At 42.8% G+C, this 16,517-nt stretch overlaps 1 protein-coding gene across 1 annotated transcript in view; it reads right to left on the reverse strand.

Annotated features, from left to right (window-relative positions):
* Positions 1 to 4,357: 4,357 nt before the first annotated feature.
* Positions 4,358 to 16,517, reverse strand: part of LOC146617679 (kinesin-like protein KIF26A) — a 69,432-nt gene continuing 57,272 nt past the window's right edge. The window contains exons 13-16 of the mRNA XM_085371907.1: positions 6,629 to 6,819; positions 5,947 to 5,970; positions 4,822 to 4,972; positions 4,358 to 4,545 (exon numbers count right to left, since the gene is read on the reverse strand). Of these exons, the coding sequence (XP_085228033.1) occupies positions 4,358 to 4,545; positions 4,822 to 4,972; positions 5,947 to 5,970; positions 6,629 to 6,819 (554 nt within the window). The remainder of the gene's footprint in view (positions 4,546 to 4,821; positions 4,973 to 5,946; positions 5,971 to 6,628; positions 6,820 to 16,517) is intronic.

Raw genomic sequence — 16,517 nt, forward strand, 5'->3', positions numbered from 1 at the left:
GCAAAGTCCTCGGCAGAAAGCCTGAACTTCTTGTATTAAAAATGGAACTTGCACAATATATAAGGACAATCTCCTCATCAAAAAACACTAAGGCTCTCAAGACTGTTAACATCTATAACCGATTGAACCTGCTAACTTGATTTTGGCTCTTGCAAACTTTTGTTTATTTATGTTCCCCTTAATTTATTTTATTTTTTGTACTCACTTTTGTCTCACTGTCCTTGTCACTCTTTCTGTTCTTCATTGTACTACCACAATGTCATCTTTTATGTGATCCCTGTTTTACTTGACTGTATGTCTAAAATGTGATAAATAAAGCTAATAAAAAAAAAAAATTAAAAAAAAATCCGTACCGGAAACCCGATTGGTACCCCGCATGCGCGAAAGGTGTCTACTTCCGGTCGAAGCATTTTACGATAGTTACATGTCAGAGTATCTGTTAAGATGTTAAGAATAACAAGTATCTCTTAAAATGTTTCCGATAATGAAACAATTAATATAATGTAGACAAAAACAAAAAAATAAAAAGATAGCGACAGATCGGAACTCCCGATCCTGCGCATGTTCAAAGTCGGGCCGTACAAATCGGGTCTACCCGATCCGTACCGCGCATGTGCAGGGGTTTTCTTCTTCTTCTATTCGTTTAATGGCAGTTTACTCCCCAGTGTAAGAGGATACCGCCACCTGGTGACTGAGCGAATGAACCCTATTGTAAACTGAATTAGCGTTATTACAAACGTGTGTTGAATTTGATTTAGTGATAGTCGAGTGTGTTTATGCTTGTCTGTGTGGAGAGGATTGTTGGAATAGTTATGATGATGTCCGCTATCACTGTCAATTGCCAGTAAACGCTTCATCTGGCTGCTGAATCTTCACGTGACATATTACAAAGTCTGTATTATTAACTCTGTCATTAGGCACCATTCTTCTTATTTTATGGCGCTGTTGTTCAATCGGGGGACGCTCTCTGAGGAGAAAAGCAAAAATTTGTTGCGGATACGGATTATCCATTGTTTAAATGTCCCGGTAGTCGAAAAGGAGGCAGAGCTGTTGAGAAATGCTAAGAGCTAACTGGGCGCTAACCGTATCATTCAAATATATTGAATGTCGCAATGTTGGCAAAGAGAGGAAGTGACGTAAGAACCGATCGGGTTTCCGGTACGGATCGGGTAGCGACAGTACCCTGCGCGTCCATAAGTGAAGCAGAGGGAGCCTGACCATGCGTCACACGTTTGACGAGTGTTGGACTGAGACGTGGACATGTCTGTCCTCACATGTCCATCTTTAAACCCACGCCGTGCTCACATCACGGGTCAGCTGTGTTCACAAATATTCATCTCTATGATGGCGGCGTCAGACACGCCACACAAATCTCTGCAGTGACACAAAAACCATCAGTGATGCTGAGTGAAATCGTCTCTTTAAACCCAGGTCACAGTTTATAATCAACTGACAGCGAGCGTTTCCACAGCAATCAGGTCAGGTGACAAATGCTAATTAAGAGCCATCAGTGAGGGAGAGTGGAGGAGGTGAGGTTGTTTCCACTTCCTGAACGACGGCTAATTTAGCAGAAACGAACTGATGAAAAGCTTTTTCATCTGTGTTGCCATGGCTGCGTGAAGCCTGGTCAAATGAATTAACAGGAGCCTTTGATTTAGAGCAGGAAGGTTATTACTGAAAGGTAAAGAGAAAAAGTCAAGGACACAGGGAAACTCCACTGAGCAGGAGACAAACGGACGCTTGGCCTCCGAGATGTGATCGGACAGAGGCCAATGGCTCACATGCCTTCAGAGGGAGCTGTGATCTAATCCTTTCAGGCCCTGCCCACAAACACTGAGCTGAGGCGGAGACTGAAGGTGAGTCTGGTGCAGATCTGTGGCAGTGCAGGTGGAGCTGGTTGGATGTGAACTTAACATAAACAAACACGTTTGCTCAGTCCGGCCTCACGACATTTGTAGACGTTTTACCTCCTCATACTTGACCACTGCCACCGAGGTGTGAAGTCACATGACAGAAAGTGAAATGTCAGGTGTGTGAGAGACCTGGAGATGAGAGGAGCAGAAACTGTCGAGGAGTAGGAGGGGAGGAGGAGGAGGGGAGGAGGGCGAGAGGAGGAGGACAAGAGGAGGATGGGAAGGATAGGAGGAGGAGAAGGGGTGGAGTAGGAGGAGGCAGGCAGGAGGAGGAGGAGGAGTGTTTCCTGAATGATGATGTCTCTTGTATGGAGGACTTTAAACAGGCGACCTGATGAAGCTGAGCTCTGTTGGGTCAGGTTTGATTTACAGACTGGCCGTATGCTGACGTGTGATTGGTAAGTGCTGCAGTGCAACGAGTCCACCAGCTCAGCCTGGAGCACAAAAAGAGTTCACCAAATAACAAAAACATGAATTGAAATCTTTGAATCTTTATTCATGTTCCTGATGCTGCCTCTGCGCCGACCCACGCACTCCTCTTTTTTTTTTTTTTACAAATAGTTAGAAAACTGTACAATACAAAAACAAAGAAAAGGAAACAGACGGTTAACACGCCACATCAGCAGAGCGATTTAATCAATTTAAAGAAAAACACGAAACCTGACGAACAAAAACAAGAACACAATGCAGAATGATGCTTCATGCAGCCACTTCAGAAAGAGCCTGAGACGGGAAACGTCTGAATCTGAGTGTGTCAGTTCCTGCTGCACATCACACGTGTGATGGAAATCTGCAATGTGAAATTTTACATCCTCACAGCTGACTCTGAACTTTTATTTTGTATTCTTCAGAGAGTATACTGTGTTTGGAGGTGGGGTCATGTGTGGAGCTCAGAGTTTGATCTTCGCTCTGTCTGAGAAAGCATCTGGGGACAGTTTGGAGTTTCAGAGACATCCTCATGTGGCTGTAGAACTCGTGGACGAGAAAAGATTCCGATGCGTCATGACAAGCTAACGTTTCAGGGTCCAACAGGAAGTGAGTGTGCATAAACGTGGCCACAGACCATCGATCAGGCAACCACAAGTGACTGACAGTTTATAAGTGGGTGGGGCTTCAGTCAGAGATCTCCAGGTTTTACACATCAGTGCTCTTCTGGACCAGGGGTCTCAAACTTTAATGAGCTGTGGGCCACTCCTGGCACCGTCATCTCATTGGAGGGCCACTTTAGCGTTCAGGTATTAAAAAAGAAACAAAGAAACAAACAAGAAAACACCCACAAATATTTCTGAAAATGTAATATTTTGTTTGTTTTTTTTTAATTTCAGATAGTGTATAACAAGACAAAACTGCAAACGTGAACACAGATTCTTTTCCTCACTCTTAACTAACTAAAGCCTTTCATTGAACTACCAAATAAACACAATGGTCCTGTCTTTCTGGCCAGACACGTGGCAGCACTTCTGCTATCATTTTGTTCGTATTTAACAAAATAAAAATGCAGACATAAGTGTACACATTAGTTTTTGACTGTCTCACTGAACTAACATAGTCAATCTCTTAGTATGTTTGCACTCTCTGCTCATATTGCCTTCATATTAAATCATTTTTGGCTTTTTAAAGAACTTATTTTAACATTACACTTAACAACAAACAAATCCTCCCTAACAGAAAAAAACTGCATTATATTTCTTCACGTCAATATACGGACACCCCTGTTCTGGACGCTTCGACTTAAAATGGGCAACTTGCGATCGTCGGTCACGTGATTCGTGATGTCACCTGACCGAGATTCTAGCTTTTATTCAGTGATTTTAAAATTGGATACTGTCAGAACATTGTTCTCTTTCAGAAACACATCCGAGTTGTTATTTACTGAGAGGAGACCATAGTGTTTCAGTGTTTTACGTCCCCTTTAATGTGTGTTTGTATGTCTGTACATCTGTCATTTAGATACCATTCCTGCTCTGTGGTTCTGGCTGCAGTGCAGATGATGTCATCATGTATGTTGCCACAGATGTTTTACCTGCTGAAACATCTGTTTGAGTCCCTGAGAACATGAGCAGGCTGAACTCAGGGTGGACGAGGCGGTTTCCTAAAACCAACTTCAGAGTTGGTTCACTTCAACTCGAGTGCTTAAGTCGTTGAGCGGGATCAAACCCATGGTCCTGCTCTGGGTTCTTCAGGTTTGAGGCTCGGGGTGGAGCTTACAGGTGAACAGAGTCCATGCTGGAGCTGAATCATTTTTCCTAAACTCTGCTGCACAACGGATGAATTCAGCACCATAAAAAACACCACGACAAACAAGCTCACAGAGTCGTTGAGCTTGTGAATAGAAGGCACTTGCAAAGCTGCGTCCTCTGAGGTCTGATCTCCGATCAGCCATTTGCTGCTCTGCTCTGACAGGACGTCTGCTTCAATCTTCCGTCGGTGAGTCAGCGAACCTTTCACACCTCCACCTCCTGACGGCCCCCTTGCGCAGCGTCACCTGCCATCATCACGGTGATGTCAAAGCAGGTCTCCATCATGAGACGGGACTTGCACAGGTTGACGCAGTACTCCAGCTCCCCCGTGGCCTGAGCCAGAGCCTCTAGGTACTCCTGGGACTCGCAGTCCAGGTCCTGGTCCACGTCAACTGCAAACACGGAGAAAGCGGTTAGCTATTTAGATGCATGCGGGCCGATGTTTGTACCATGACATCACCACGCTGCCTCAGCTGCTCGTGCACAGCATCTCTGAATGCTTGGCCCGGTCAGTTAAGTTCAGTTAATGACAAACACATGAAGCTGAACTCTGAGGTTTCTGTGGTTCATCATCACAGAAATATCGCAGCCGGTCACTGATGGCTTTCTAAACGGTGAGTAATCTATTATATGCGTACCAGCTCCCTCCCGCTGCAGCTCATACTCACACTCTCCACTCCACCTGCTCGGGTGGAGCATCAGCCAGCTCTTGGCCTCCTCCAGCTCCGCCTTCAGCCTGTCGTGTTTGCTCTTCAGCTCTTGGATCTGCTGCTGCCGCTTCTCCAGCATCCTCAACCGGGCATTGAAGTAGAGCAGACCCTGAGGAGCGAGCACACAGTCAGAGCCTCGAACTGCACACACCGGCTGGTAGGGGTGTGGACGATGACAAGGAAGAGGAGGGGGGATTAGCACGAGGCTTCGAGACTCCAGCCTGTGTCTGGCTTTAATTAGGAGTCAGTGCAGTGCTAATCTGTGATCAGAGGAGGATTAAGGACAACTGAGGACAAGCAGGTGACAGAGAGGTGGTTCAGACCTGCGCTTCATTACAGCTGCCCCTCAGAGAGCTTTATTCTGAAAATCCTGGGATGTTTCTGTTGTGAAAGTCTGTAAATGTGGGCAACCGAGCAGTAATAAAAGAGTTGATCATCCAGATGATAAGTGACCTGAACATTAACTGTGTGTTTATGTTTCATTTGCAGCAGCTTCTCTGTGACACGCAGCCAAAAAGGCCAGATTCTCAGGTGAAGTCAGACTGACTGACTCCAGTTAGACCATCACAAATTGTTCATGTGGGGCCATGACACAGGCGTGACCAACCTCAGTGAGGCCCATGGGAGGGGAAACCAGTGAAACCAGCGAGTTGCTGATGTAAAGCCAACTCAGGTCTCCGTGTCAGCAGCAAGAAAGCCTTGTTTCATTTGGAGCTACAGGACAAGTTGGGATTTGGGGAAAACATGCAGGTGTAAAATACACATGAACAGATGCAGCAGGACAGGAAGCACCTCCGACAGGTGAAGCGAGCAGAATGAATCCAGTGTGAACAGGTAAACACAAAAAGCATGACAGGCACAGTGTGTGAGACAAAAGTTTGAGCACAGACAAGCGACACCACACGGCCTCCATGTTGGCGTCTCTACACCGGCCGCCAGTCAGACCGGCACCCTCTCTGACCTTTAACCCTGCACTCTCCGGTGGGATCACAGAGGTCCTCCACACCAGGGCCGGTTCGAGTTTCATGTCATGGATGGTTTGTTTGGAGGAATGTAGGAATGAACGTGTAAAGGACAACTCACCTTCTCAACATCGTGGAACGTCTGCTGGGACACAAATAGAATAGAATAGAATAGAATAAACCTTTATTATCCCACGGATGAGAAATTTTGGTGTTACACAGCTCTTACAGCAAGGAAAAATAAAATATAAAAGGAAGACACAAGGTGGTCCTATAAACATAAGCAACCGAAGTCCATTTATACAGGTAACAATGTACAGAATATGTATAGAAAAATTGAAAAATTGTACAGTGATATGTATAAAAAAAAACAGAGAGAAGCCAATTATTCACCGAGCAGTGCTCCGGATATGAAGAGCACGTCACCTTCCTCTAATTGAAAATAAATCAGAGCCCGACAGGCCGCTCTGCCGAGGGTTAATGACCCGTTAACACTGAGAGAGGCGGCTGTCACAGAGACCAGACAAGCATCCCCCCCACGGTCTGCTTTATATATGTGATTTGGATAAAAATATAAAAAGCTCCTCTGAGTGCGCTCAGACTGAGGCTGAGGGTCCAGATGAAACTCCACCTGCTTCAGGAGGCTGTGTTTGAGTCATTCTTGTCAGTGCATCGCAGAGAAGCGGAGGGTTCTAACACGACCTACACGTGAGGGGACTAAACCAGCATGCTGTGATGCTGAATGGCATGTGAGCAGCACGTCATTATTTAACCACCACCTACTGGTCAGGTGGAGGACTCACCTCAGATCCCATCAGCGCCTCCTTCCTCTTCTGCACACACTCAACGTTGTCGATCTCATACACCTTTATCTCAAACTGCTCCTTCAGGGTGCCGCCCAGCGGCGGCAGGTCCACCCACTGACCACCCAGCTTCCTGCCCAGGGAGGAGGTGTCCGGCAGGGGGGCAGGGATTAGCCGCCGCCGCAGGAACCCTGCAGGTGGAAAAGGAAAGAGATGAAATAACTCATGATCAGTAAATGCAGCAGACTGTGTGTCAGGTAAAGTTCACAGGGCTAGGGGTGCAGGTGTTTCCAGCTGTGGAAGCTAACATCAGGGCCCTGCATTCGGAGACTGGTGTTTGAATGCTCACTGAACAGCTTCAACACAGCCAGCTGACTCGCTCAGTTAAAGCTGCAGTCAGCGAGGAAGTTAGTCACACCTGTGCTCTGAGCAGGTACCTGAGTCAGTGTCAAGGAGCCGGTGATGTCATTAAAAAGACAGCCAATAGCACTCAATAACAGGCAGGACTATCAAGGCTGTAACGCAGCTGCACCACATGGCCTTAAACCAGACCTGGGCATTTCACGGGCCGTGGCCCATGTCAGCCCAGGTTGGCCCAGATCAGCCCATGTGAACCTTCCTGTCCAGCCCGTGTGACTTTCACTGATGTACAGATGCATGTGCAGGTAAATGTTTACTGACCAATCTGCGATGCTGCGTTTTTAACAAGGCCCGGACTAAAAACTCTTTATTCACTGAAGTCAAAGGAAAAGCTGTAAGCTCAGTCTGTGGTGTCGTGTTCAAGAACCATATTTTAAATCAGCACTGTAGCTGGGCATGCACAAACTACAAGAACGTGTGTAATGAAGGGCACAGACTGGTGACTGTACAGGGAGTGCAGAATTATTAGGCAAATGAGTATTTTGTCCACATCATCCTCTTCATGCATGTTGTCTTACTCCAAGCTGTATAGGCTCGAAAGCCTACTACCAATTAAGCATATTAGGTGATGTGCATCTCTGTAATGAGAAGGGGTGTGGTCTAATGACATCAACATCCTATATCAGGTGTGCATAATTATTAGGCAACGTCCTTTCCTTTGGCAAAATGGGTCAAAAGAAGGACTTGACAGGCTCAGAAAAGTCAAAAATAGTGAGATATCTTGCAGAGGGATGCAGCAGTCTCAAAATTGCAAAGCTTCTGAAGCGTGATCATCGAACAATCAAGCGTTTCATTCAAAATAGTCAACAGGGTCGCAAGAAGCGTGTGGAAAAACCAAGGCGCAAAATAACTGCCCATGAACTGAGAAAAGTCAAGCGTGCAGCTGCCAAGATGCCACTTGCCACCAGTTTGGCCATATTTCAGAGCTGCAACATCACTGGAGTGCCCAAAAGCACAAGGTGTGCAATACTCAGAGACATGGCCAAGGTAAGAAAGGCTGAAAGACGACCACCACTGAACAAGACACACAAGCTGAAATGTGTCTTAAACTGCTCCTTTGACTGTGCAAGACATTATTAAACAATAAGTAAAGAGTCAAATATCAGCCAGCTGTCGAGTCTTATCCTTTATTTACTTTGAATCTGTCCACATTGGCAGTGGCGTGTCCAGCGGGGTGGCCTGGGGGGGCACAGGCCACCCCCCCAACCAGACTGGCCACCCCAGGTGCCACCCCAAAGGCAAAACAATAAAATTCAATCAAATATCAAATGTACGATTATGTTTTCACGGTGAAGCTCAGATATCCGAGTGTAAGTGAATGCAGCATCGGCTTCTGCGCTATGCGCATCACGTTAGCAAAGGTAGGAGAGCCAAGCACGAAAGACGGCACTGCAGGAAACAATTTTTCGGTGAAAGAAAATGAGGACAGAATAAATGTCCCGGTAAGTAATATTAAGTTTGTTGAGTTTAGTAAACTTCGGTGAAATTAGAATACCAAGGAAAAAATAACACTTAAAGAATTATTGCAGCCGTCAAATATTTCAGACAGTATGCTACTGAGGGGAGCTAACATAAGAGTTATGCGTTATAAGATATAATCTAAGTCGTAACATTGCTGTATGGAGCTGCAGATTTGGTTGCAGGTTAACATAGCTGGACTGGCCATCGGGCATACCGGGCATATGCCCGGTGACTTATTTTTTATTTTTTTTGTAATGGCATGAACAATGAGAGGTGGTGGATTGGCCAGATGCAGGTCGATGTGTAAGAATAACTCAGTTGTTTGGTGGTGGCTGTGGCAGGGCTTCCACAGAGGCCAGCAGGTGGATGAGGGAAGGGGAGGCAGGAGGAGAGCCCCGAGGCAGCCGCCAGTCCGAGTGTCAGGTGAACTGAGCTTCAGGTAAGAAGTTATGACCTGCAGTCTATGTGGGTCAGATATAAACCAAGTTTAGGTGGACTTTATTTTCGTTGTGCTGACTTTTTACTGTCAGTTACAATAACTCATACTGCGTTCTAGCCAGCTTGACAGAGTTTCTACACAGCTGGGTGGGTGCTATGATTTTACTGATAGTGAACTTCTCTCATTCTCCCCCCTCCCTCTCCTGTTGCTACTTCAATCATGAAACTGATCAATGATCAGCTGATCGGCTTTTCTCTCTTGTTTATTTATCGCCCACTTTGCGCCAGAAAGAGGAAACCAGCAGATGTCGCGCTAAACAACAGCAGCACGTTTAAGCTTGATCAGCTGATGTTAGAATTTATTTAATATTAATTTCTAGTATCAGCTGATGTTGGCTGGAGCCACAGCTGTAAAAGCTGCTGGTCATGATGTCGGTTTGGATATGTGGTGAGAGGGAAACATGAAGATGAAACCAGGAGATGTTCTTACTGAATCATCGGAGCTGAACAGGTGATGGAGAAACAGGTTTACCTTTTAGGTGACATGAATGAGTTGAAGTTATGAACTGTTTCTGAGAGACAAATAACACCAGGATCCTTTTTTTATGTAGCTGACAGCTGGTAACTGTGCAGGGGCGGGTCTAGGAAAGTTTTGCCAGGGGGGCAGGTAGGGCATTAACAGGAAAGGTGGGGCACAAGGAAATACTTTTCTTTCTTATTCTCATTTAAAATATCTAGCTTTTATTAAATAATTATCTAAATCTTACAACCAAAGTTTTTATCTGATGTAAAATGTATAGAAATCATACATATACCAACAAGACAGTGTACATATGGAAAAGATATATATAAATTTTATAAAGTTTGTATCTGTCTTGTGTGAAACTTGTATGAAAAGCATGCAAGAGTAAAAACAGATATAAGATCCCATGAAAGATTATATAATGAATCTTGTATGTTTTGGATACTAAAACAATATATGAAAGTAATAAGAAAGTGGCCACTTTCATGAGTAAAGTTTTTACTATTTCTTTTCCATATGGGCACTGTCATAACAGCATTTGTTTTCATTCAAAGTCTTTATGGCTTTAATACCTGGTGGGCCGGTCTGTAGTCAAAATGCCCGATTTTCTGTCCCAGTCCAGCCCTGCAGGTTAATACTGGCAGTGTCACCATGCCAGCTGACTGTATTTCATCATCAGGCAGTGTTGCTCTTGATCAATATTACCAAAGTTTACCATAAGGCAGCATAGAAAGTATTTACTTGCTTTCAGGTTTTATTCAAATGTTAGTCTTTTCATTTGTTTCCACACTTTTTTCCTGTTTCAAAATCAAACACCAGTTTGTGAGAAGATTGTATTGTATTATAGGATTGTTGAATTATGGTTAATGGTTGGTAGAATTTTTTTTAAACATTATCTGCCAATTACATCTGCCACCCTTCTCCAAATCTGTGCCCCTACCTGGCCCCCCCAACAAAAATTTTCTAGACACGCCACTGCACATTGGCCATAAAAACACTTTTATGTGTAATATGTGACGGTGCCTTTAAATGCCAGCAGCAGGTGGTGATGGACCTGAAGTCACAGCTGGAACATAAACGCTCGCCAAACGCTAACAGAAAGCTGTTTGTCTGTTGTGAGGCGAGCCTAGGGATGGGTATTGATAAGATTTTAACGATTCCGATTCCATTTTCAATTCTGTTTAACGATTCGATTCTTTATCGATTCTCTTATCGATTCTTATTTTTAAAAAAGGAGAACACTAAGGTCGATTAGCTTAAAACTTTGTTTTATATCTTCTCTTTGAACAAGATAGAAATTTAGGAGTAACATGGCCTTACAAACCCAATAGTGAGATCTTAAGAGATCCACAGCCTACGGCTCTTCAATGGGGTGCCACAGGGTCCCCAGGAAAAAAATGTAAATGTAAAATAATAAAATAAACATTCTTCTGTAGCAATAACAAAGTGTAACATAAATTATTCTGTAGCAATTACACAAGAATATCCAGTAATGTCCTGCCTACAATTAAACACGTTCACTTACCAAAGTGAAATCGGGGGCATCTGCTGTGGCAAATGGGTGCAAGACTTTTACCACAAACTCAGTCACTGCTCGGTGACATTCGTCTATCCTGGTCTGAAAGGAGACGCTACTGGTAGACTGCAGCGAGAACTGCCAGCATCTGAGCCAGCCAGACTCTGTCTTTGTCTCTCATCGTGGTCACCTAAATGCACAGTAATGGAAGGTTTTGTAATAAGGCCGATCGCGCTAACATAATATGCACTGTTAGTTGATTATTTATCTGCTGCATTAACAGGAGAGGACGTGCAAACGTTACCGCTGCTGCTGGGTTGAGATTCACGAGTCCGGAGCGGAATTAACAACACGACATTTATTTAAGGTCATCGTGTGTTTTGTGAGCAAATGCTTTTGCATATTCGTAGTGTTTCCTCCCTTAAATTAACCCTTGAGCATCCCTCAAAATTTATACCCATCTGTGCCCCTTCGTACCCACACGGGTCCCCTGACAAAAGGTGATATAGCAATATCATATATGAATTTTTTTTCTGATTTTTTTCACATCAGATCTTTTAAACAACTTCAGACCTAACCACAGATATAAAGTTTTTCATTATTTTTTAAATATTTTTTAGGTTTTTATGGCTTTATTGTCATAAAAAACCCTGTTTTTTTGGGGGGAAAAACCCATAATATGCAATATTTTCAAAAAATGACTTGCAAATGGAAGTATTTGGCATGAAGTTATTACAGCCTTGAATAGGTAAATAATTCATAACAACATTGATTTGAATGCATTATTATTTTTGGAGTAATAAGAGTTTTTCAAATTTACACCCATCTGTGCCCCTTCGTACCCACACGGGTCCCCTGACAAAAGGTGATATAGCAATATCATATATGAATTTTTTTTCTGATTTTTTTCACATCAGATCTTTTAAACAACTTCAGACCTAACCACAGATATAAAGTTTTTCATTATTTTTTAAATATTTTTTAGGTTTTTATGGCCTTATTGTCATAAAAAAACCCTGTTTTTTGGGGGGGAAAAACCCATAATATGCAATATTTTCAAAAAATGACTTGCAAATGGAAGTATTTGGCATGAAGTTATTACAGCCTTGAATAGGTAAATAATTCATAACAACATTGATTTGAATGCATTATTATTTTTGGAGTAATAAGAGTTTTTCAAATTTACACCCATCTGTGCCCCTTCGTACCCACACGGGTCCCCTGACAAAAGGTGATATAGCAATATCATATATGAATTTTTTTTCTGATTTTTTTCACATCAGATCTTTTAAACAACTTCAGACCTAACCACAGATATAAAGTTTTTCATTATTTTTTAAATATTTTTTAGGTTTTTATGGCTTTATTGTCATAAAAAACCCTGTTTTTTTGGGGGGAAAAACCCATAATATGCAATATTTTCAAAAAATGACTTGCAAATGGAAGTATTTGGCATGAAGTTATTACAGCCTTGAATAGGTAAATAATTCATAACAACATTGATTTGAATGCATTATTATTTTTGGAGTAATAAGAGTTTTTCAAATTTACACCCATCTGTGCCCCTTCGTACCCACACGGGTCCCCTGACAAAAGGTGATATAGCAATATCATATATGAATTTTTTTTCTGATTTTTTTCACATCAGATCTTTTAAACAACTTCAGACCTAACCACAGATATAAAGTTTTTCATTATTTTTTAAATATTTTTTAGGTTTTTATGGCTTTATTGTCATAAAAAACCCTGTTTTTTGGGGGGGAAAAACCCATAATATGCAATATTTTCAAAAAATGACTTGCAAATGGAAGCATTTGGCATGAAGTTATTACAGCCTTGAATAGGTAAATAATTCATAACAACATTGATTTGAATGCATTATTATTTTTGGAGTAATAAGAGTTTTTAAAATTTACACCCATTAGTTCCCCTTCGTACCCACACGGGTCCCCTGACAAAAGGTGATATAGCAATATCATATATGAATTTTTTTTCTGATTTTTTTCACATCAGATCTTTTAAACAACTTCAGACCTAACCACAGATATAAAGTTTTTCATTATTTTTTAAATATTTTTTAGGTTTTTATGGCTTTATTGTCATAAAAAAAACCCTGTTTTTTGGGGGGGAAACCCATAATATGCAATATTTTCAAAAAATGACTTGCAAATGGAAGCATTTGGCATGAAGTTATTACAGCCTTGAATAGGTAAATAATTCATAACAACATTGATTTGAATGCATTATTATTTTTGGAACAATAACACTTTATTGCAAAAAAACAAACTGAACTGACCTGAACAAACTCAACAACAAACTAAACAAAGATGTAATTTACATTATCATACATAGCATGAACCATAAGATGGTTAGATTTTGCAGACAGGACATATCTTATATATATCTTTGCAGCAGTTACGATAATAATGTGCTGTTTGCACAATGAGCACTGCTTCAGCTTTTTGGAACGCTGCGCTTTCTCAGCAAAAGCCTCCCCTAAATTGACCGTGCGCTTTGTGTTGTGCATGCGCGCATCTGTTCATTTCGTGGCATCTGTGCAGAAATGACTAGTAAGACAAGTCTGCAAACTATTCTCACAGACTTCAAAGGTGCACCTGAATTAAAAAATGATCATCCTCTATCTTATTGGATAGACGATGATCATTTTCTGTCTCTCCCTCCTGTTCCATTCCTGTGACACTGGGAAACTGAACTGACCTTAGCAAACTCAACAACAAACTGAACAAAGATGTAATTTACATTTTATAGCACGAACCTCTAGATGGATGGATGTTGCAGACAGGACATATCCTAACTTTTGCAGCCGTTACGATAATAATGCGCTGTTTGCAGGATGATCACTGCTTCCAAGCTCCCCTAAATTGACCGTGCGCTTCGTGTTGTGCATGCGCGCATCTGTGCATTTCGTGGCGACTGTGCAGAAATGACTAGTAAGACAAGGCTGCAAACTATTCCCACAGATTTCAAAGGTGCACCTGAATTAAAAAATGATCATCCTCTATCTTATTGGATAGACGATTATCTTTTTCTGTCTCTCCCTCCTGTTCCATTCCTGTGCCACTGGGAAACTGAACTGACCTTAGCAAACTCAACAACAAACTAAACAAAGATGTAATTTACATTTTATAGCACGAACCTCTAGATGGATGGATGTTGCAGACAGGACATATCCTAACTTTTGCAGCCGTTACGATAATAATGCGCTGTTTGCAGGATGATCACTGCTTCCAAGCTCCCCTAAATTGACCGTGCGCTTCGTGTTGTGCGTGCACGCATCTGTGCATTTCGTGGCGTCTGTGCAGAAATGACTAGTAAGACAAGGCTGCAAACTATTCCCACAGACTTCAAATGTGCACTTGAATCCAAGAAGATAGAAAAGGATCTCTCTCTGTCTCTCTCCCTCCGCTCTGCTGACTTGCCTGGGAGAGTAACGACTGCCCCTCCCCCTCTGCTCAGCAAGCAGGTGGCTGTTTTCACACCCCTCCCCCCCTCTGGCTCAACAAAGAAGTGGCTGCTTTCACACCCCTCCCTTCTCTGCACAATGAGCCTTGTTTTTGCCCTCAGCCAAGTCAGAAAAATAACATTGACAGAGGTTCAAAGAAAAGAGAAAAAAAACGAAGCAGGCTGCCGTTGTTCACTTCAAGGAGGCGGCTCTACGGGCTGTTTTGTTTGCGACCGACACACACACACACAGTATAAATATATTCTCAATCACATTCACACCACTCTCTTATATCAGTTCCACTACATCAAGACTATTTTATGGTGGTCAGCTGTTTTATTGTCATGTATTTTGCATAATAAGATAACCATGTCCTGCATTCAAAACCACTGAAAATGTCTATGGTGGTGCTGTACCTAATATTGTGCTCATTGGATCCAAAACATATTTTTCCTTTATTTTGAAGGCAGAGGCTTAGATCCATTAGGTATTCACGAGAAAAAAATTATCACATGTCAGGATTACAGTATATCGAAAATATGTGATTATAATGGGAGTCAATGGGGCCCAAGCGGGTACAAGGGTGACTGCAGGGGGTACATATGTGAATCTCCTTTACTATACACCACACCATAGAGGGGATCATTGAATTTAAAAAATAATCCTAAAACACACATCCTGGCCAAGTTTCATGCAACTAGTCTTTAAAATGACTGATATATTGAGAATCAAAAATCCAAAAGTACCCAAGCGGGTCCCATTTTTCCCTAGGGGAGCTCAAGGGTTAAATATCTACTTTGCAAGTATTCCAAGTTGCCCTGTTGTCATCCGTTCTCGTAAAGTATAACCAAACTTTTGAGTATTTGAGCCGCTTACACGCCGTGTTTCCTGCCAGGTAAGCGACGCTCCGCAACGTGGTGACGTCATTTGGGGCGACTGGAATCGATAAGGGAATCGTTTGCAAAAATGCCAAACAATTCCAAGGAATTGAAACAGTGGGAACTGGTTCTCAACAAGAACCGGGTTTCCATACCCATCCCTAGGCGAGCCAGTGAAATATCACAATAAGCTCAATAAAAAGTTGCTGATTTCAGCAGACAGCTTTAATTAGCCTTCTCTTCTTCTGTGGTGCTTCCTCCTCTGTCAACATCCATTAGAGCTGCTGATCAGGTTTTAAGGCCGCTGCTGTCCACCTGAAGACCTCACTCGTATTTTTAACGACTTTGTACACACGGCTGTCAAATTAGGTTCCCAAGTAAAAGCAGAAGCAGGCATGTGCTCCACCAACAAAAAACCGTTATGGCTTATTAAAAACATCCGGGCTCACTGATGAGGATTCAGACATGATGACAGATTGAGGAGGAGTGGGTGTGAAGGCTGTGGAGTTCTGTGGAGTGGATGGGAGGATGTGTGGGTGATAATTGGAGTTGGATATGTACACTGGGAATTGTCCTCATGAAACATTCATGAGGCAGAAATGAGGCGAGATCCACAGGCCAATGGCAGACAGATCACAAGAGTGCCGATTCCGTATGCATCAGGCCGCTGGCTCGCCTGCCGCACGAATTGCAATCGGCTGCTGGGAGCTGGGACGTGGCAGCGGCGTGCCACATGATGTGCGCCCATGTCAAGTTTTTGTACAAAGACACCGGCTGAGAGATAATTTCACATGATATCAAGGAGGAGAGCTGCCTTTGATAGATGCTCCCACAGCAGTAGCACCTGTACTCGGTGTGCTCAGCACTCATAGGAATATTGTAGCGAGCAGCCATCATCACACACTGATGGATGCTGGAAAAAGCCATAAATATGTTAATTCTTCAGCAGAGATGAGTTTTATTGCTCTTTCACTTTCTGAGTCGATGCACGGAGAAATAGTTGCTGAATATCAAATCTGAGATTTAAATTTTGGCCATCAGCTCTAATGATTTCACAGGTTATTTAAATAATATCACATTGTGATAGAAAAGCTTCCAAGTTCCTCTGCACGAGCCGCTGTTTCATAAAACCCATAAACCTTTCGTTTTGCGTTTCCATAACTGCTTAGATATACCATCCCTCGGAGAGC

This window comes from Diplotaxodon limnothrissa, linkage group LG15 (assembly GCF_057381915.1).
Source record: "Diplotaxodon limnothrissa isolate DT_005_m linkage group LG15, D_limnothrissa_male_GT1.1, whole genome shotgun sequence".
Taxonomy (NCBI): domain Eukaryota; kingdom Metazoa; phylum Chordata; class Actinopteri; order Cichliformes; family Cichlidae; genus Diplotaxodon; species Diplotaxodon limnothrissa.